At 39.4% G+C, this 21976-nt stretch overlaps 1 protein-coding gene and 1 non-coding gene across 2 annotated transcripts; one reads left to right on the plus strand and one right to left on the minus strand.

Moving 5' to 3' along the window:
• Positions 1-643: 643 nt before the first annotated feature.
• On the plus strand, positions 644-715 carry TRNAQ-UUG (transfer RNA glutamine (anticodon UUG)). Its single transcript has one exon. It is a non-coding gene; the product is annotated as a tRNA-Gln (tRNA).
• Positions 716-3585: 2870 nt separating this feature from the next.
• On the minus strand, positions 3586-7650 carry LOC107795624 (putative serine/threonine-protein kinase PBL7). Its single transcript, XM_016618286.2, has 5 exons — positions 7385-7650; positions 6255-6454; positions 5960-6149; positions 4806-5197; positions 3586-4380 (listed from the first exon to the last, which is right to left on the minus strand). Exons 1-5 carry the CDS (start codon positions 7500-7502, stop codon positions 3937-3939), a joined length of 1344 nt encoding a protein of 447 aa, XP_016473772.2. The 5' UTR covers positions 7503-7650; the 3' UTR covers positions 3586-3936.
• Positions 7651-21976: the final 14326 nt, after the last annotated feature.

A 21976-nucleotide genomic window follows, 5' to 3' on the forward strand; every position in this document is an offset into this window, starting at 1 on the left:
GTTGAACTTTTGTTGTGGACCGCTTAGCTTTTGTCCTTCCCAGAAAACGACGTTTCATAGCAACACTTGGATACCCTGGCACTCGTTTTTTGTCCTTAAATTTTTGCTTGGGATAATAACAATAGCAAATTGCTTTTATATTTTTTTCTTCCACTTCTAAGTGAGCTCATCAATAGAAGGAGAAAAAGGAGAATTTTTTTGAGATTTGAAACATACCCTTAAATAATGTAGATTAGAATAGGATTTACCTTGATTCTTATTCGACTAGGCTCTTAATTATTGAATCAATGGACTAATCTTTAAAGCTAAATTGTATTAGTTTAACTAAATATTTTGAAATTAATATTTGAATATTCAAAAATTATATGAAAAGTATTTCTTGTCATGTCAATATAAGATGAAAAATAAGTCTTAAAATGCTGGTCAAAGTTCACAGTTTAAATATCACGAAGCAAAAAATATCACATAAATTGTATTGATGGAATATTATTTTTCCCTTCTTCAGACGTAGAGAAAGATAATAAAGAACGTACCTTATTTTTTTCAATTTACACTCCAGTTTTTTCGTGCGGAAAGAATCAAAAGAGAATCAACATGGTGGAAGCAGAAAATTATAAAACATACTGATTGTATGGCATCATCTGGTTCTATGGTGTAGTGGTTAGCACTCTGGACTTTGAATCCAGCGACCTGGGTTCGACTCCCGGTAGGACCTTTTTTTTTTGCTTTTTCGCTTTTCCATTTCCTCCCTTTGATCATATTTTAGAAGTGGGTGGAACTGTAACGGATTATTTGGTTTGGAACAAGATTATCTTGGGATCATCTTTCCACATTCAGTAGGGAAAAGATAATACCAAAGATTTTGGTATAAACTTTATTAAACTATATAACATTATTAGCTAATACCATACAGTGGATGAATGTAGTCCCAAATTTTATACCTCTTGAATCCTTAATCAACGCAGATTATCGGCAACCACGGCTTTATTTACATTGGTTATGTTTGACCCAAAATATAGATTTGGGTTTAACCAATTAGATTTAAGTAAAATAGAGTTAATCTTAGCTAATAATAATATTCAAAAGATGAGGTTGTCGGTTTTATGGCAGATAAGACGTATGTTTGTTCGAATGGTAATGAATATGAACAATAATAACAGTATTCAATGATCCAAAAAGATGTAAGAAACGGAGGGAGTAATAAATAGCAATGAATGACATTTAAGTAAATAAAAATGTGTGAGTCACCCGAAAATGGTGGGATCTGTGGATATTCTTTCTGATAATAATGAATGATTGATGAGCCTTTGAACACTCAGCATGTTCTTGGATCAAGTGAAAAAGTTAGACAAGAGTCTTAGTAAAAAGGTTGTTTTCGTATGCTTGTAATAGGGCTAGATTCTTTCTATAAAATCAATGTGTTTTTTCACAATTGAATATCTCATGTCCCCTATCATCAGTGGCGGATCCAGGATTTTATGCAAGCGGGTTCAGTCGAAAACAACTATAACTAATATAAGCAGTAACATGAAGCAATTTTTTGTCCTTTTTGTTCACAGCATAATCTTAAAATGAAATCATCTTAAAGTCCGACACTTTATAGTTCTAACAAATTTTTGCTTATTTTAATTTAACAAATTTAAATTTAGCTAATTTAAAATTTTGTTATACTTTAACCAAAAAATAATATTTAACCAATCAAAAAATTATTAACTCTAAGAAATTTGAGATTATAAAATATTTTTTTAGTTTTATAAGTAACAAATTATTAGTTATAAAAGAAGGCAATAAGAAAATAGTTACAAACTAAACTAAATCAATACCAAAATTATATATAAATAAATAAGAGAGCTTATACAGTAGTGTAATTAATATTTAATTATAAAGAATGAAAAAGTTTCCACATAAATTAAATTAACAAATAATATATAATTTCAACAAATATACTTGCAAGGCTTAGCAAATTTTATGAAGGAGAGAGCTAAAATTACCTTTTGAAGTAAAGTAAACTACAGTATAAGTTTTATTTGAGTTTAAGTAAAGAAAACAAACTTTAAAGTACGAGAAAATATAAGCCATTGGAGTAATAAATCAGCAAGCCAAGGTATGGTTAATTTAATTTGATGCAAAACAGTTTTACTAGGCCTAGCATAGGGGTGTCAATGGTTCGGTTCGGTCGGTTATTTTATAAAATTTATACCATACCCATTTTTCGGTTATTCAATAATGTATAACCAAAATTAGACTTTTCGAAACCGTCCAAATCATGTCGGTTTCTCTTCGGTATCGGTACGATTCGGTTAATTTTCGATTTTTTTTAATATCATGTAAAAGTCACTAGTAGAAGTAGAATGCAATAACATATATACTTTTATAGGACTTAGCAAAAATGTGTAGATATTTTTACTGTTTAAAGGGTGATAAATTATAAAAACATGAAAGATGACTAAAGTATAGATCCATCAACTATTCTACAGCAGCGTAAAAGAAACTAATCAAAGACAAAAAAAATATAAATCACACAGTGAAAAGATATTAACCAAGTTGGGACTCAAGAATAAAATCTATGGAAATATTCAAAAAGATAAATCTAAATCATACGGAAGGAAATAATACTTTGTAGCTTGCTACTCATAATCGCTAGAATACTTTGTGTCCTGCTAGTGAATAGCTGAAAATAATTTAGTGTTAGTAGGAGTAGCATAATAGGTTTGAGAATTGGGATTTTGAAATTAGTTACTTGTTGACTTGCAACAACTTTCATAATTCCAAAGCCAAAGAAAAATTTAATACTTTATTATTTTTAAACTTAATATATATATTATTTTACACATATAAATTTATTCGGTACGGTTCGTATTTTTTCGGTTTATTTTTATAAAATAAAAAACCTACCCTAATTATTGGTACGGTTATATATTTATGTAAAAACCTACGGTTTTATTAAAAGAAACATAAAAATCGATTCAGTACGATTTGATCGGTTTTTAAATGTCCATTGACACCCCTAGTCTAGCATTTGCACATTCTTGTTGCTATCTATACGAAAAAGAAGTATAAAGTTACCATGCTTTATACTTTTGCAAGAGCAAAACAATTGTTACGTGGATTCAAATATAATATTTTATATAAAGTTACCATGCTTTAGTTGTAATTTACATTGATACACAATAGTATTTTTCGACAAAGCGGGTTCAGTTGAACACCCTTAGCAATATGTGAGTTCGCCCCTACCTATCATTGCGTCTTTTTCTACTTATAGGGAACATATTCCTAAAAAACCCTAATATTACAGGTACAGAGAATATCCACTAGAATATTCTCTTTTGTGTCATATACTAAAACTAGCCGTTATAACCCTGTCTAGGATGCTCGACCTCGACCTTTATCTACGTCGATTTCTCGACCTTGATCCTTGCTAACTCTTCGACTGCAACCTTCATTGCTTCTGGAACCACTTCGACCTTGGGCAGGTCTTTATTGAAGTCGTACTGATAACACCTGGCGAATGCCTCTTTAATGTTAACATAGTTTGATCATATTAGAGATAATATTTTGCCCATACAGGTTAATGCAACATAAATCTTCCAGCAAACATCATCTTATGGTTAGTAGTTGAACAAGATTTCACATGACAAACAGAAACAAACCTAGTTAATAATGATAAATGTTATCCAATGTTATGTTGTCCAACGCATCTCCATTGAATAGTTCTGAGCTCGTGAAATTATTATATCAAAGCATAAGAAAACGACCATTGCATACTCGCATTTCCATACTAAAGTCTCACATAAGGGCAGCACCTAACGAAGAGCCACTATGGTGATCTGAAGTTGCTTCACATGAAACAAAATAGTCCTGAAGTAACATTTATGGTAATCTCATAATGCAGCAACAAAAAACTCTGAGGTTCTCTGCAAGGAAACTAACTTGTAATCACCACCTTGATCTATAATCAAAATCATCTTCAACATTCGGTTTCCTTTTGTCTCTCCAGGTCTCGCCCCACTTCTTGGCCTCAACAACAGCTCGTTCCCGTTCTTGATCCTTGCTCGAAGCTCTCATTTCCTTTACAGCGATTCCAGCACGATTAAAATCAACAGGGCTTGCATTTCCTTGTTCTTCTCCCTGGAATATCCTCCCATCCCTCTGAGATCCAATCTGATTTGACTGAGCTGAAGGTGAATCATGCTTTTGGGATGCAAAGTAGCTCAAAGCAAGCACAATGTCTTTCGTGTGAGGTCGAGCATGGGGATCATCCTGAACACACATTAATGCCAGATCTACTGCCCTCCGGAAAACAGATTGTGGAAACTTGCCTCTTAACTTTGGATCTGCTAATTGCACATAATTCTTGCGGTCTTTCAACATAGGACGTCCCTGTGAAGTGGCAAACAAAGCTCACTATTAGCAGGTCAAAACTGAAGTGCACAAACATGAAGTGCTGAAACAGGAGACTAGTGTTATCAAGCTCAACACTTTTCATTCAGAAAAACAAACGAAACAATTTAGCTTATGATATATTTCATCACAAATGGTCAGAACGGTGAAAAGATGGTAATTCAAATTATTTGAGAGCAGACATTTCACGAAATACCTTTGACATCATGATAAAATTATTGAACACTCAGATAAAACCTTTTGCTTCAAACCTAACGTACTAGAAGGCAGAGTCAAAAAGTGGCACATAAACATCTTTAAGTAGTGAAACAAAAACTTGCTACAGGAATTAATTTTCAAAATTGGATTCTGTTCCAGCTTGCTAAGTATTGAATTAATTGTCATCAGTGAGTGAAGTTCATTACCCAGTCAACAAGCATTTCTTTTCCATGTTCGCGAGTGTCATCCATTGCTCTACATCCAGTAATTAGCTCCAACAAGAGCACACCAAAACTATAGATGTCTGACTTCATAGTCAGCTTCCCAGTTCCCGCATACTCAGGTGCACAATATCCATGAGTGCCCATAACCCGAGTTGAAACATGCGTATTATCTGCACCTGGTCCAAATTTTGCAAGACCAAAGTCAGAGAGTTTAGGGTGGAAACCCTCACTTAATAATATGTTTGCTGACTTAAGGTCCCTGTAAATAACAGGACGATCAGCTTGGCTGTGAAGGTAATCCAGCCCTTTGGCGGCGCCAGATGCTATTATCATCCTGGTATCCCAATCCAATGGCTCCATGTCAGGCGTCATATCTGCACATTACCCTCTAAATCATCACAATTCAAATTTTAACGGCTGGGTGCACATATTAGCTGCATCCTCTGATGCCTGTTCAATTGAACAACATTCTACAGAAAAGAGATAAGTTCAAATCAAGGTAATGCTAGAAAATTTCCCACCAAAGCTAATACTCACATAGTAACAACTTTGGAAGACATATTGTAGACAAACACTAATAGGTTCAGCAAATTTAACGCACAGTAAATACAGTTAGGAGTTAAAGAAGGGCAGTTGATCATTTTCACGGCGAGAAGTGAAGTGAGAAAAAAGATATCCATCAAATTTAGCAATGCAGCTCTTCTGCTAAACAACACAAGCTTAGTAATTTTAGACAAAGTCAGAAGTCTGTGTCGTGCTAAAGGAACCACCGGATCTATTTTGGAATGCGTATGTCAGACAGAAGCAGTGAAGACTTCCTCGGTGAAGAACAAAAATTAATGAAAATAGAAGTGGATGAGTATTTAATGTGTGATAATAAGAACTTCATATCTTCAAGGATCCTGAAAATGAACTTGTTTCAAACTTAAATGAGTTACAGCAAGTAATGAATGAATCTACAGCTTCAAAGCAGACCAAGACAGGAAAGAATGGTATTATTGAAGCATATCAGATGGCCGCAGGTATACAAATAAGAATCTATTAATTTTATTTCTTTTGTTGCCAATCCAAATTTCATAACATGTGTAAGTGAGAATTTCCTATCAGCTGAAACTATGTTAACTTTGAAGCATTACCATGGAGATGATATTCCAGAGATCCTAGAGGCATGAATTCATAGATAAGAATGCGCTGGTTTCCTTCAATGCAATAACCAATTAGATTAACCAGGTTAGGGTGACGCAGCAGTGAAAGCATGTGAACCTCCACAAAGAACTCCTTATCCCCTTGAAGACCTGAATGATTTAGCTTCTTAACAGCCACAACCTGAATGGATCATTCCAGGACCAAAAAGTATGATGAATATGAAATGAACAAGACACACTTCCTTTAACATGAAACTGGATAAAGATTTAATGTAGTGAAAATCACCTGACCACTTTCAAGCTGCCCTTTGAATACTGGCCCAAAGCCACCTTCCCCAATAATTGATTCTCGCCTGAAATTGCTCGTTGCCACTGCAAGATCCCTGTAAGAGAAAGTTGGAAGGTTGCTTTCCGAAGGAGAACTATGTTTTGATATTGGTACTTGTTGTCTGGGCTCCAAGAGAGTGCTATATTTGACTGCATTATCTGGCAGGTGCATATAAAACAACAAAGAAAGAACAGATGAATTATTACACCAGGGGATTCATGACTATTCAAGCTTCTAAAAGCACACCTTAATATCCTTATAACTATAATATGGGATTTTCTTCCAACTTACCGGTCTCAACAAATGAAGTGCAAATTAACAAAAAGATGACTTCAGAACCAAGGAATTTATCAATAAACTGTTTATCTATGTCAAACATGGGAAGTTTTGTGAGAATATCAATGTAGCTAATCAATTTACTAAAACAAGATGTCAGGACGGCCAGCAGATGCAAAGATGTATGTGAATCCTGAGTGTGTGGAATTCCCCTCTTCTGAGACTAGACTTTTAAAAGCTTGGCATCATTTTGTTAAAAAATATAGTAGAACCTACATTAACTGTGAAACAAAAGCAATTCTCACTAATGTGATTTTTTTTCTTATCAAACTAACTTATCAATCGTTACTTCAGCATTTTTTTTGTTCATCCACGAATAAAATGGCATGCAAGTAAACATTTAGTATTCTGTGTGTACAGTTAAACACCCTCATATTAAATGGGACACGACTATTTCCTACCAAATTTAAAATACTAATTAATAATACTATATTAAACTCGACCAGGTATATTAAAACGAGATAGAGAAGCTAACTGCAATCAGGCTGGAAGATTTGGGTAAGAATCATTCAAATGTATTTTTGCATGGTGAGTCATTGGAGCTGCAACAGGTAACTTGGACATCTAAGTTGATCGTAGATAAAAGTATATATAGTAGTAAAATTTAATTTTTCAAGTAGAGGCTATAAAAACAGAATGAAAGCGGAGCTAATTAATATATAGCAAGCCTGTTGAACATTAGAAATTTAAAAGAAACAAGATTAAATCGACGAAAAAGACGAAGGGGGGAAGGAAAAGAAGTGGAAGCAAACCAAGATCAGACTTGATGGGCGTAGTAGGGGCGCCTTCGATAGGAACGTAATTGTTGCTGAGCTTGGTTTTCAAGTTGATCCCCTTTTTTTTGCTACGAAAACATGGGCAATACCCCATTATATTCTTCTTTTAATTCCTCTATATAATGATCAGATTATCAAACAACTCTCAAAGTTCTCTGCATGCATTTGGCCGGCGTCTTCGTTTTTCTTTTCTAGGTTTACCAATTACCGTACGCACCTCCAGATATTTCAAATACGCGGTTTGGATTGGATGACAAATCGATCATGGCCGATCCAATCGTTTAAATTTAACGAGCTAGAGTTAAGATGAGTTTTGTATTAGAAATCACAAGTTAACTATTTTGGATAAGGTGGACGACTTATACGTTTATCAAATTTGATAATTAGAACTACATCATAACTCGACTTAGGAGAATGGACTGGGCCGGTGTGCTCTTACATGGCCTGGAAAAGAAAGAAGAATTTTAAGAAACCACTATTGTGTAGTGACTATTTATTTTCTATAGCTATCATATATATAATTACTTACTGTAGCTATTATTCAGTTGTTACAGTAGTATATTCGTGTATTTGCGTTGCCAACAGCAAAAAGCGCCTAAAAATCAGGGCAGTCCAGCTGTACGTGCATGTATTCACATGTATTCGCGCGCATGTATTCATGAATACAGCAGCAAAAAGCGTCTAAAATCAGGGCAATCCAGCTATACGTGCATGTAAAAGCGCCTAAAATCAGGACAGTCCAGCTGTATGCGCATGTATTCGTATGTATTCGCGTCATGTATTCATGAATACAGTAACGACAATCACCTTAAAAATAGGTATGTCCAGTTATCTAATAACGGAAATAATATCAATTAGCGTGATACACTTCTAATATAACTCAAAAAAATTAATTCTAACATACCTCATTATTAACCCAATTAATTAGAATAATTTTTCAGTTGTATATAACTTTTGTATTTAGTGTGTTTTATTTTTTTTTTTTTTACTATTGCATTTATTAGATTCAGTGTTTGTATCTATTGTACTTCACTATTTTATATTCAATGTATTCAAATGTATTTATATTAACAATATTTTAGTTATTCCTAATACATGTTATTACTGCTATATTCAGTATATTTCATTGGTTGTATTCACTGTATTTCTATTTGTATTTAGTGTATTTTACTGTATTTCACTGTATTTTAAAATTAAATGTATTCACTGTTTATATTCTGTTATATTTTAATATTTGTATCCAGTGTATTTCAATATTTATATCTTGTATTTATGTATACTGTATATACAATATGCATGAATATATGTGTATTCAGCTGTATTAAAAAATACATACTTTCGAAATACATAAACACATGCAAAAAAAAGCGTACTTGTATAAAAATATAATGTGTTTGAGTGAATTTGTACAGAATACAGTGTATTTGTATCATTGTATGTGACTAAATAGCAAAGAAGAGAAGAAAGTTCGTCGGAGATAGCGTTTTTCGGTCAAGAATCCTTGTATCGCTTCACTACCTCTTCCATTACAATTTATAACGCTTCCAATTCGACCGCTTCTTCTTCTTTTCTCTCTTACTTACCGCGCTAAGAATCCATCTTTCTCTTCAATCTCTCTGTCGCCCAAGGTATATCCACTTCCTTTTTTTATTATAGGTTTACGTTCATGTTTCCGATTTTGAGATTTTTAGGCTTTCTTTCATAAATCGTTTCTCTTTCGTGTATCTATGATTCGGCCTATTTTGCTCAAAGAGAGAAAGAAGAAAAATTCTGAGAGAGAATCGTGTGTTAATTTAAAGAAAGATAGATGAAAACATAAATAGTGTATTTCATATCTTATTTCATGCATCAATGGTAATATATACCCTAAATACTTATTTTGCTATAAAATATAAAGATAGCTATAGAAAATAATATTTTAAAATGATTTTGGTTTATAATAAATAGGGTGTATACCTTTGATATAGGAGGTAAAATTTCCTGAAAAGAAATGGTTTTAAAACCTTTGGTACACATATGAGCAGAATTTTAAGCTTAACAAGGGGCAAACCTTTTGACTTTTTACCTTGAAAATTTATCCATTGGTCAGTGAACCTCCCCCAAATGCCAAAAATCAAAGACCACCCATAATGATGCATATTTCTAACATTTTTTGCTTTATTCTCTCCGATCCCTTATAGTAGTCGTCTATTGACTTGGCACACCCCAAACATCAGTTATGAAGGATTTATTTTACTTATCTTTATAATAGTTATTAAAATTGTAACTCCAATAAATTTTGAAACTGTGGGTACTTAGTAGGCGTTTGGACATAAGAATTATAAAATTCAAAAAAATGGTAAAAAAAATTTTTCAAGTGAAATTGGTATTTGAAATTTAGAGTTGTGTTTGGACATAAATTTCAGTTTGGGTTGTTTTTGAAATTTTGTGAGTGATTTGAGTAACAATTTTGAAAAATAGCTTTTTACAGTTTTTTAAATTTTCGAAAATTTTCAAAATGCATCTTCAAGTGAAAATTGAAAATTTTATGAACAAACGCTAGTTTTGAAAAAAAGTGATTTTTTTTTAGAAAAATCTTCCAACGGGCCCTTAATACCAAGGGAAATATTGTTGAAAAATTCAAAAAGAGTTGTTCAACTTAAGTTCAGTTCAATTGAAGGTGAATGTGGGGGTGCCAAATTTAACCCACAAATATAATACTATATGACTCCTCTAACTTGTCTGTACTTTAGCATGTTGGGTTGGTTATATATATTCAAGTGCGAGTCATTTTAGACACAATTCAAATAGTCCATCTAAAAGTTTGCGTTGATTTGGGTGACATATGTCGTTCAATTGACCCAAAAGAGAATTTACCAAAATATAATTGTTTGGTTTGTTCAATATTGTCATGATAAATAAATAAATAAACATTTATTTGTTTGATTTGGTCAAATCTTCCTTGAACCCAACATGGTTCCCAATCATTGTTTCGTTACACTTATTATAGCATGACCACGCGAAATGAAAATGGCGAGATGCAATATTTTTCCCTTTGAAGAAAGACATTCCAAGGAATAAATTGAACATGGAGATGTTATTGTATCGGGTAAAATATGTCACGGTACGTGGCCATTGAAGAAGGGGACATGTGGATTCAAAGTCGGGAGGACGAAAAATCGGGCACATCTACCTCGTGTGTCACCGAGAAAGGCAAGTCCATAAAAGCATTGAGGATGCTGCGCCCGGTAGCATTCAATGAAGAATATTCTATTGCATTAAAGAATAACGGCCTATTTCAGGAATTTGGGTATTTATGTTTACCTTTAGGTTTCCATTATCGCACTTTAATCATTGTCATTAGTGGTGGGCCCGACCATTATGCCCACTGAGCTATAAATAATAGGCTCAACTATCATTGTAAGACACGATTTTCTCGAGATCAAAGAACATACTCTAATACAAAATCTTGATACTATTTCTCTCTCTAGTTTGTTGTTCTTATCATCATCGTGCCTGGAAACCCTGTTCCTGGGCTCTTCAAATCTATTGTTTTATCTACATTTGAGCTAAGTATCTTGTACTAAAATTGATTAATTCATTATCTTTTGGGATCAAATTGATTCATCTGTCTAGAAATCACGAACAAATTCAACTGTACTATTTTCCGGGTAAATAATTTGGCGCCCACCGTAGGGCCTAGACAACCGTGCGATTAAAATTGGTCATTGCTTTTTCTCCATAGACAAGCTTTGATCGTTTTCAATCTTAGCAAAAAATCACCAAAAAATGGCGATCAATACCGTTATTAACACTCGCGATCCTGCGGTTCAAGGGGAACATCACTATTTTGAGGACTCAATCAGCGACACTCGCAATGAGGGAAAAGATGCCACGCCGGTGTATGACGGACGGTACCCCAGAATAGTACGAGAGGCAACTCCATATGATGTTGACCAGGGGCACGTAGCAGATGCAGTAAGGATCCTGCAAGAGCAACAAGCAATCATTCTAGGCCACCTCACACGGCAGGATCAGGTTATGACAGAGTTAAAACAAGCGCTTCAAATAATGCAAACAAGTGAGATCCAATTCCTCCCGTTGTTCCAACGAACCAAACGACGCAGAGAGTCGACAACAACACTCCCAGTGGCGAAGTTGGCTCCGACGGGGGTGGGGGAGTAAATCTGGCCTCAACAGCGATAACGATCCGTTCAAGGAAGAACTCTTGCGGTTCATGAAGGAAGTAAATGCCCGCATGGATCAAATCACGGGAGCACCCCCGGTATTGAAAGGCCTGAGCTCAAAGAAGTACATCCAATTACCGTACAAATCGAGTACAGACCCGGAATTAATCCCAAAGCGATTCAGAATGCCTGAAGTGCCAAAATATGATGGGACCTCAGATCCACAAGAACACATCACCACCTACACAACGGTGATAAAAGGAAATGATCTGGCTTTTCACGAAATCGAGTCCGTGTTATTGAAGAAATTTGGTGAGACTCTCACGAGGGGAGCCTTGACATGGTACTCATTATTGCTCGAGGATTCCATAGATTCTTTCGAAATGCTCGCGGATTCGTTCATCAAGGCCCATGCCGGTGCCAGAAGGTACAAGCCCGAAAGGCAGACATATTCTGGATCGCACAGGGAGAATCCAAGTTATTACGAAGGTTCGTAATCCAGTTCCAGAAGGAAAGGATGTTGTTACCGCCCGCCCTAGATGAATGGGCAGTTGAAGTGTTCACTAAGGGTTTGAACTCGAGGAGTTCAGATGCTTCCCGAAAGTTGAAGGAAAGTCTGATCGAGTTTCAAGCAACAATTTGGGCGGATGTCCACAACCAGTACGAGTCAAAGATAAGGATCGAAGACGATCATGTTGACTTCCCGTCATCGGCAAAGGGACGGGATAAGAACAAAGGAAAAATAAAGGACGATGTCGACACACATAGACAAGTTTTAAGGGGCCGGTTTCTGCCCTACGAGCGGACGAAAGGTCCTCACAGGAGCTTCCGAACATCGGACAAGTTCACCTATGACAGGAGGACCGATCGTGGGAGGAACAACAGATCGTTGCAAGATTGAGAAATCTCAGGACCACGAGGTTCTTCTTATCCAAAGTTATCAGAGTATAATTTCAATGTCAGCGTGGTGGAGTTAGTGTCGGCCATGAGAGATATCAAAGAGGCATGATTCCCGAGACTTATGAGGTCCGATCCCAGCCAGAGGGACCCAAATCTATGGTGTGAATACCACGACACTAATGGCCATCAAACTGGGGACTGTCGGTACCTCTGGGAAAAAGTAGAAATGTTGTTGAAGAATTGTCACCTCAGAGAACTATTGAGTAACTGAGCCAAAAATAATTATGGCCGGGACAGGGGCGACGCGCAAACCTCGAAGGCAGGAGAAGAACCTCCACATCAAACGATCAACATGATCTTCGGAGGGAACGAGATTAATGGGGTCACTTTCTCGGCCGCAAAGAAGAATAAAGTATCAACAACCTATAGTAAGAGATTCCGGGAAGATGATATCACGTTCACGGATGAAGACGCGGATGAATTACTCTACCGCACAATGACGCACTGGTAATTTCTTTAAATGTGTTAAAGTTTAAAATTAAACGTGTTTTGATGGATCCAGGAAGTTTCACCAATATCATACAATGGAGAGTTCTAGATCAAGCTAAACTCACCAGGAATATCGTCCCGATAACAAAGCTCCTTGCAGGATTCAACCTCGCAAGCGCGATAACCCGAGGGGAAATTTTACTGCTTAGGGATGCCGAGGGCGTAACAAAGACAGATCTCTTCAAAGTAGTAAATGGGGACATGGGCTATAATATCATCCTGGGAAGGCCATGGCTGCACGGGATGAAAGTTGTGCCTTAGACGTACCACCTATTGCTGAAATTCCCGACATCTGAGGGGATTAAGCTGATAAGAGGTGATCGACTGGCAGCGAGAGAGATAAATGTGATCTCAGTCTCTCATAGCAAGGGAAAGGAACATGCGGCATAGCAGTTATCATAACTGGCTTCCGACCCCGAACAAGAGGAAGTTTCCCCGAGGGCAGAAAAGTCGAAGCAATATCATATACCAAGGTATTTTTAAGTACCGGAAGAAACAGATGCAACGAAATCTACGACAGAAGAACTAGAGCAGGTTGCACTGTTTGAAAAATTCCCATAAAGGAAATTCCATTTGGGAACAGCACTACACCCAAAGCTCAAGTCAGATTTTATTGAATTCCTTAAAATTAACGCTGATTATTTTGCATGGTCGCACGAGGATATGACAGGAATCCAAACAGATTTAGTCGTGCACAAGTTAAGCTTGGACTCGAGCATACCTCCGGTAAGGCAAAAGAAATGCCCTATTGCCAAAGCAAGGAATAAATTCGTCAGAGAAGAGGTAACCCGTCTACTTAAGATTGATTCAATCCGAGAGGTAAGATATCTGGACTGGCTAGCTAATATGGTAGTAGTTCCTAAGAAGAATAATAAATTTCGCATGTGCGTAGATTATAAAGATCTTAACAAGGCATTCCCGAAGGACTGTTCTCATTGCCAAATATCGATCAAATGATCGACGCTATGACCGGGAACGAGTTAATGAGTTTCCTCGATGCCTATTACGGGTACAATCAGATCAAGATGAACCCAGAAGACAGGAAAAGACTTCATTTATAACAAATTTTGATACATATTGTTACAACGTTATGCCCTTCGGACTAAAAAACACCAGAGCCACTTACCAACGGCTCGTAAATGAGATATTCGAAAAACAAATAGGAAGAACTATGGAAGTATATATAGACGATATGCTCGTTAAGTCTCTACTTGCAGGTAATCACCCGAGACATTTGCAAGAAATGTTTGACACACTCAGGGAGCACAATATGAAGCTTAACCTTGAGAAGTGTGCGTTCGGGGTCGGATCAGGTAAATTCTTAGGATTCCTGGTCTCATAAAAAGGAATTGAGGTGAATCCCATCAAAATCAAGGCCATAGAGGACATCCCGGATCAACTATTCAACGTAAAGGAAGTACAGAGACTCGTAGGCAGATTAGCGACTTTGAGCAGGTTCATTTCCCGATCATCAGAGAAGTGTCATCGCTTCTTTGTGCTGCTCAAAAAGATAAAACAACTTCGAGTGGACGCCAGAGTATCGGCAAGCCTTGGAGGAATTGAAGAAATACTTGTCAAGCCCTTCGTTGCTCTCGAAACCTAAAGAAGGAGAATCATTGTTGGTCTACCTGGCGGTCTCAGAAGTTGCGGTAAGCGCAGTTTTTGTCCGGGAAGAAAAGGGTACATAATTCCCCACATATTACGTTAGCAAACTTTTAACGGGAGCAAAAATATGCTACCTATATCTGGAAAAGCTGGCCTTAGCTCTCGTGGTAGCCGCCCGAAATCTAAGGCCCTACTTCCAATGCTACCCGATAACGGTGGTGATTTCCTTTCCTTTGAGGAATATACTCCATAAACCCGAACTCTCGAGTAGATTGGCCAAATAGGCCGTTCAAATGAGCGAGTTCGACATTGTAATGACCCGACTTGTCATTTTGAGAGTAATAGCCCTGATCCCCTATTAACTGCTTTCCCCGTATCTTTTTGGAGCGGAGTATTTTTTTGGGACACTTAGTCCCTAAACGGAAGCTTAGTCTTAGGATTTTGACCGTAGTCGGAACTGTGTGAAGACGACTCCGGAATGGAGTTTCATCTATTTCGTTAGCTCCGTTGAGTGATTTTGGACTTAGGGGCGTGTCTGGTTTGTGTTTTGGAGGTCTGTAGCTCATTTAGACTTGAATTGGCGAAAGTCGAATTTTTGGAGATTTTGACCGATAGTGGACTTTTGATATCGGGGTCAGATTTCGATTCCGGAGCTTGGAGTAGGTCTATAATGTCAATTATGTCTTGTGTGCAAAATTTGAGATCAATCGGACGTGATTTGATAGGTTTCGGCATCGATTTTAGAAGTTTGAGGTTTCAAGTTCATTAAGTTCGAATCGGGGGTGATTCATGTTTTTAGCATTGTTTGATATGATTCAAGGGCTCAACTAAGTTCGTATGGTATTTTAGAACTGGTTGGTATGTTTGGTTGAGGTCCCGGGGGCCTCGGGTGTGTTTCGGATGCTTAACGGATTGAATTTGGACTTAGGCTAGTTGCTAAAGATTTTCTGGTTTCTGGTGTTTTCGCACCTGCGGAGGGGAGACCGCAGGTGCGGACTCGCACGTGCGGATGAGCGCAGATGCGGGATTTGGCAGCCCAAGCTGGATTCGCAGGTGTGGAGGTAATTGCGCAGAACCGGCCTCGCTTCTACGGTTGGTGTGTGCGCAGGAGCGGTGAGGGTCGCAGGAGCGCATCCGCAGGTGCGATGCTTCTCTAACAGACATGGACCTAGGGGACTTAAGTTAAGTCCTCACCTGCGATGGAATTTCCGCAGGTGCGGCATCGCAGGTGCGATTATAAGCCCGCATATGCGAAATCACTGGGCAGAAAAGGCCAAGTTTGAGGGTTTTATCCCATTTTCAATTTTGGGACTTTGAGAGCTCGGATTTGGGTGACAATTTGGGAGATTTTCAGAGGAAGCTTTTGGGTAACGATTCTTAACAAATTTATGGTTATATTCCACTAATCTATCACTAATTTCATCTTTTAATTTCGGATTTGGGTGAAAAATTTGGGAAAATGGGAAGAAGTTTTTCAACTAAGGTTTTGGTTTTTGATTGAGATTTTGATATCAGATTTGGATAATTTTGGTACGAGTGAACTTGTGAGTGAATGAGTGTTCATATTTTGTGACTTTTACCCGATTCCAAGACGTGGGCCTGGGGAGGCATTTTAGGGTGATTTTTAAAATTCTTGTTAAAGCCTTGATTTCATTAATCAAATTAGTCTAATATAGTTGTATTTATGGTATGAAATTATTTTTGGCTAGATTGGGGCCATTCGGAGTCGGATAATCGATGAAAGGGCATTCTTACTGATTGATTGAGCTTGGTTCGAGGTAAGTGGCTTGCCTAACATTATGTGGGGGAAATCCCCTTAGGATTTGGTACTGTTGTGATATGTGAGCATCGTGTACGTGAGGTGACGAGTACGTACACGGGTTATTTATTGTAAAACATGATTTATTTTACTGAGTAGCAACTTGTTTTCCCTTTTATTTGAGTTATACCGTTTAAATGAGCATTAGTCTGTTTTCATTCTTAATTGAGCTATTACAGTATGTGTAGTTATCCTGCTTAGTCTAATATCGCATGTCTACGTGCTTTAACTTCTTATTTGAACTTTGTGAAGCATGCCTAGTTGATTTCCTGCTTTTCTTTATTCTTTATCAGCAACTGTAGAAATCTTATTGTTAACTGTTGTATTTATCGGTTTGAGCTGTGTGTTTACTTTTGAGACTACGAGGCGGTTCCTCGGGAGTTCTCACTGCACATTTACTTTTAAGACTACGAGGTGGTTCCTCGAGAGTTCTCCCTGTATATTTACTTTTGAGACTACGAGGCGGTAGCTCGGGAGTTCTCCCTGCATATTTATTTTGGGACTACGAGATGGTATCTCGGGAGTTCTCCTGCTGTTTACCCCTGTGTGTTGTACTGTTCCCTTGCTGTATTTCCTTTTGTCAAATTCTAGTCTCTCATTATGCTGTATATTCTCCTGCCTTATTTATTATTTATCAATGGGCCTGACCTGACCTCGTCACTACTCGATCGGGGTTAGACTTGGCACTTACTAGGTACCATTGTGGTGTACTCATGCTACTCTTCTGCACATGTTTTGTGTGCAGATCGAGGTGCTTCTTATCAGCCCCGCTACTAGCTGAGAGTTCTTGCTGTTGTATGGAGATTTCAAGGTACATCTGTGGCGCCATAGACCTCAGAGTCCCCCTCTATTCTCTCCTATGCCATTTACCTTCCGTACTTCTTTTGTTAGACTCTAGTGTATAGAGATACTAGTTTCTTTATGTAACTTATGACTTATGATGTTTCGGGTTTTGGAAAGACTGTATTTATAGAGTATTGGTTATTGTACATGCCGAGCGGCATTGTTACTAGTTATTCAACTATCCACTGCTATTAGTTGCCAAATTTTACTTTCGTTTTGTTATTTTCCATAATTTGTTAGGCTTACCTAGTCATAGAGACTAGGTACCGTCACGACGTTATACGGAGGGAGTTTGGGTCGTGACAAGTTGGTATCATAGCTCTAAGTTCATAGGTGTCATGAGTCACAAGCCAGTTTATTAGAGTCTCGTGGATTGGTACAGAGACGTCTGTACTTATCTTCGGGAGGCTATGGAACTGTTAGGAAAAAATTACACTTCTTTGATTCCTTGTCATGCGAAATTGTTGACGTCGAAATTCTAAACTTCTGTATTCTATTCTCTCACAGATGGTGAGGACACGTACAGGCGGATCTGATGACCAGGCACCCACGCCCCCTGCTAGAGCTGCGAGAGGCCGGGGTGGAGGCCGAGGACGTCCACGCGGTGCAGCCAGAGCACCCGCACGAGCTGCTACAGAGGAGCCCCCAGCAGCTCAAGCTGGAGGGCAGACACCTGAGGTACCTGTTGGTGCACCAGCCCTCTAGAAGACTCTAGCCCAGTTTCTGAGCATGTTCAGCACCTTAGCTCAGGCTGGATTGCTTCCACTTGCTCCTGCCACATCTGAGGAAGGGGGAGGAGCATAGACTCCCGTCGTCGGTACCCCAGAGCAGCGAGTTCAGGTAGACCAGGATCCAGAGATCATACCAGTGCAACCGGTAGCTCCAGTTCAGCCCGATGTTAGGGCAGCAGTTTCTGAGGCGGAGCAGCTTAGACTTGAGAGGTACAAGAAGTACCACCCTCTTACCTTCAGTGGATTAGCGTCAGAGGATGCCTAGAGTTTTCTAGAGGAGTGTCACCGTATTCTTCGTACTATGGGTGTAGCGGAGTCGAGTGGGATTTCTTTTACTACATTCCAGCTTAGAGGAGCAGCCTATCAGTGGTGGCGTGCTTATGAGTTGAGTAGTCCGGCTGAGGCAGCTTCACTTACATGGACTCAGTTCTCTGACATATTTTTGAGAGAGTATGTCCCTCAGAGCCTTAGGGATGCATGGCGCGTGGAGTTTGAGCAGCTGCACCAGGGTGTTATGACTGTGTCAGAGTATGCAGTTCGTTTCAGGGATTTGGCCCGACATGCACCGGCCTTGGTTGCCACAGTTCGAGAGAGGGTTCGTCAATTTATTGAGGGACTCTACCCCAGTATCAGAATTAGTATGGTCAGGGAGCTGGATATGGATATTTCTTACCGGTAGGTTGTGAGTATTGCTAGGAGATTGGAGGGCATGCTCGCTCGGGATAGAGAGGAGAGGGAGGACAAGAGGTCTCAAGAGTCTGGCACTTACAGTGGTACTCGTGCCCTAGCTGCACTTCGCCATGGTAAGGGTTATGTGAGTCGCACCATTCATTAAACTCTTCCAGCCGCCAGTGGTATTCCAGCCCCTTCTAGGCCCTAAGAGCCTTATTATGCACCGCCAGTAACTAGTGCACCTCCTGCACGGGGTACTTTTAGTGGCCAGTCCAGCAGACCTGGCCCGAGCTAGTCATAGCAGCCACGCCCTCCGAGAGCTTGTTTTGAGTGTGGCGACACTCACCATGTGGTGAGGGATTACCCCAGACTTAGGAGGGGTGTACCTCCACAGACTTCTCAGCCACTACGTGCTCTACCGGGTCCTCAGTCTATGATTCCAGCACCAGCTACCGCCCCACCTGCTTAGCCAGCTCGAGGTGGAGGTCGGGGAGGTCGAGGTCGCCCTAGAGAGGAAGGCCAGGCCAGATATTATGCTCTTTCGGCTCGTATAGAGGTAGTTTCTTCCGACTCTGTCATTACAGGTATTTTTCCGGTTTGTCATAGAGACGCATCGATCTTATTTGATCCAGGCTCTACATATTCCTATATGTCCTCTTATTTTTGCCCCATATTTGAGCGTATCTCAGGATTTCTTGAGTTCCCCTGTTTATGTGTCTACTCTTGTGGGAGATTCTCTTGTTGTAGACCGCGTGTATCGGTCGTGTTTGATTGCTCTTAGTGGTTTTAAGACCATAGCCGATTTATTATTGCTCAATGTGGTAGACTTTGATGTTATCTTTGCATGGACTAGTTGTCACCCCATTATATATTCTTGATTGTCACGTTAAGACCGTGAGGCTAGCTATGTCGGGTCTACCGTGATTAGAGTGGAGATGTACCTTATAGTATACTCCCAGCAGAGTTATTTCATTTCATAAAGCTCGACAAATGGTTGAAAAGGGGTGTGATGCGTATCTAGCTTATGTGAGAGATGTCAGTATTGATGCCCCTACAGTTGAGTCAGTCCCAGTAGTGAGGGACTTTCCAGATGTGTTTCCAGCTCATCTTCCGGGCATGTCGCCTGACAAAAATATTGATTTTGGCATTGATTTGTTGCCGGGCACTCAGCCCATCTCTATTCCTCCATATCGTATGGCTCCTTATGAGTTGAAGGAGTTGAAAGAGCAGTTACAGGAGTTGCTTGATAAGGGTTTCATTCGGCCAGTATGTCACCTTGGGGTGCTCCTATCTTATTTGTGAAGAAAAAAGGATGGTTCTATGCGTATGTGCATTGATTATCGCCAGCTAAACAAAGTCACAGTGAAGAACAGGTATCCATTACCTCATATTGATGACTTATTTGATCAGTTACAGGGTGCTAGAGTGTTTTCCAAGATTGACTTACATTCAGGCTATCATCAGTTGAAGATTCGGGAGCCAGATATCCCGAAGACTGCTTTCAGAACTCGGTATGGTCACTACGAGTTCCTTGTGATGTCTTTTGGGCTGACCAATACCCCAACAACTTTTATGCACTTGACGCATTATGTGTTCAGGCCTTATCTTAACTCTTTCGTCATTGTGTTTATTGACGACATTCTGGTGTACTCCCGGACTCGGGAGGATCATGAGCAGCACCTGAGGACTGTGCTTCAAACCTTGAGAGAAAAGAAGTTATATACAAAATTTTTGAAAGTGTGAGTTTTGGATAGACTCAGTGGCATTCTTGGGTCATGTAGTATCGAGTGATGGGATCAAGGTGGATCCGAAGAAGGTAGAAGCAGTGCAGAGTTGGCCTAGACCATCATCAGCTACGGAGATCCGGAGTTTCCTTGGTTTGGCGGGGTATTACCGTCGTTTTGTAAAGGGATTCTAATCTATTGCAGCACATATGACCAGGCTGACCCAGAAGAGTGCTCCGTTCAGGTAGGCAGAGGAGTGTGAGGAGAGCTTTCAGAAGCTCAAGACAGCTTTGACTACAACCTCAGTATTGGTATTGCCTATGGGTTTGGGGTCTTATACTGTATATTGTGATGCGTCGAGGATTGGTCTCGGCGCGATGTTGATGCAGGACGGTAGGGTGATTGCCTACGCGTCCAGACATCTGAAGGTGCATGAAAAGAACTATCATGTCCATGACCTTGAGTTAGCAGTTATTGGTCATGGCTTGAAGATTTGGCGGCACTATTTGTACGGTGTCCCTTGTGAGATCTACACCGATCACCGGAGTTTGCAACATCTATTCAAACAAAAGGATCTTAACTTGCATCAGCGGAGGTGGTTGGAGCTGCTTAAGGATTATGATATCACTATTTTGTACCATCCGGGGAAGGCCAATGTGGTGGCCGATGCTTTGAGTTGCCGGGCAGAGAGTTTGGGGAGTTTAGCATATCTACCAGTAGCAGAGAGGCCATTGGCATTGAATGTTCAGACCTTAGCCAGCCAGATTGTGAGATTGGATATTTCTGAGCCGAGTTGAGTATTTGCTTGTGTGGTCTCTCAGTCTTCTCTTTATGATTTTATCAGGGAGCGTCAGTATGGTGATCCCCATCTGCTTGTCCTTAAGGACACGGTTCAGCACGGTGATGCTAAGGAGGTCACTATTGGAGATGATGGTGCATTAAGGATGCATGGCAGGCTATGTTCCCAATATAGATGGGTTGCGTGAGTTGATTCTCCAGGAGGCTCACAGCTCGCGGTGCTCCATTTATCCGGGTGCCACAAAGATGTACCGGGTTTGAGGCAACATTACTGGTGGAGGAATATGAAGAAAGACATAGTGGAATATGAAGCTCGGCGTATAAATTGCCAGCATGTGAAGTATGAGCATCATCAGCCAGGTGGGTTACTTGAGAAGTTAGAAATTCCGGAGTGGAAATAGGAGCGGATCACTATGGATTTTGTTGATGGACTCTCACGGACTCAACGGAGGTTTGATGCAGTTTGGGTGATTGTGGATATGCTGACCAAGTCAGCTCATTCCTTCCTGTGATGACTACCTATTCTTCCGAGCACCTGGCTCGAATTTATATTCGCGAGATTGTCAGGCTTCATGGCTTACCGGTATCTATCATCTCTGACAGGGGTACACAGTTTACATCACCGTTCTGGAGGGTCGTACAACATGAGATAGGTACTCGAGTGGAGCTGAGCACAATATTTCACCTACAGACGGACGGACAGTCCGAGTGCACTATTCAGATATTAGAGGATATGCCTCTTGAGGAGTTTGCCTACAACA

This window comes from Nicotiana tabacum, chromosome 17 (assembly GCF_000715075.1).
Source record: "Nicotiana tabacum cultivar K326 chromosome 17, ASM71507v2, whole genome shotgun sequence".
Taxonomy (NCBI): Eukaryota; Viridiplantae; Streptophyta; class Magnoliopsida; order Solanales; family Solanaceae; genus Nicotiana; species Nicotiana tabacum.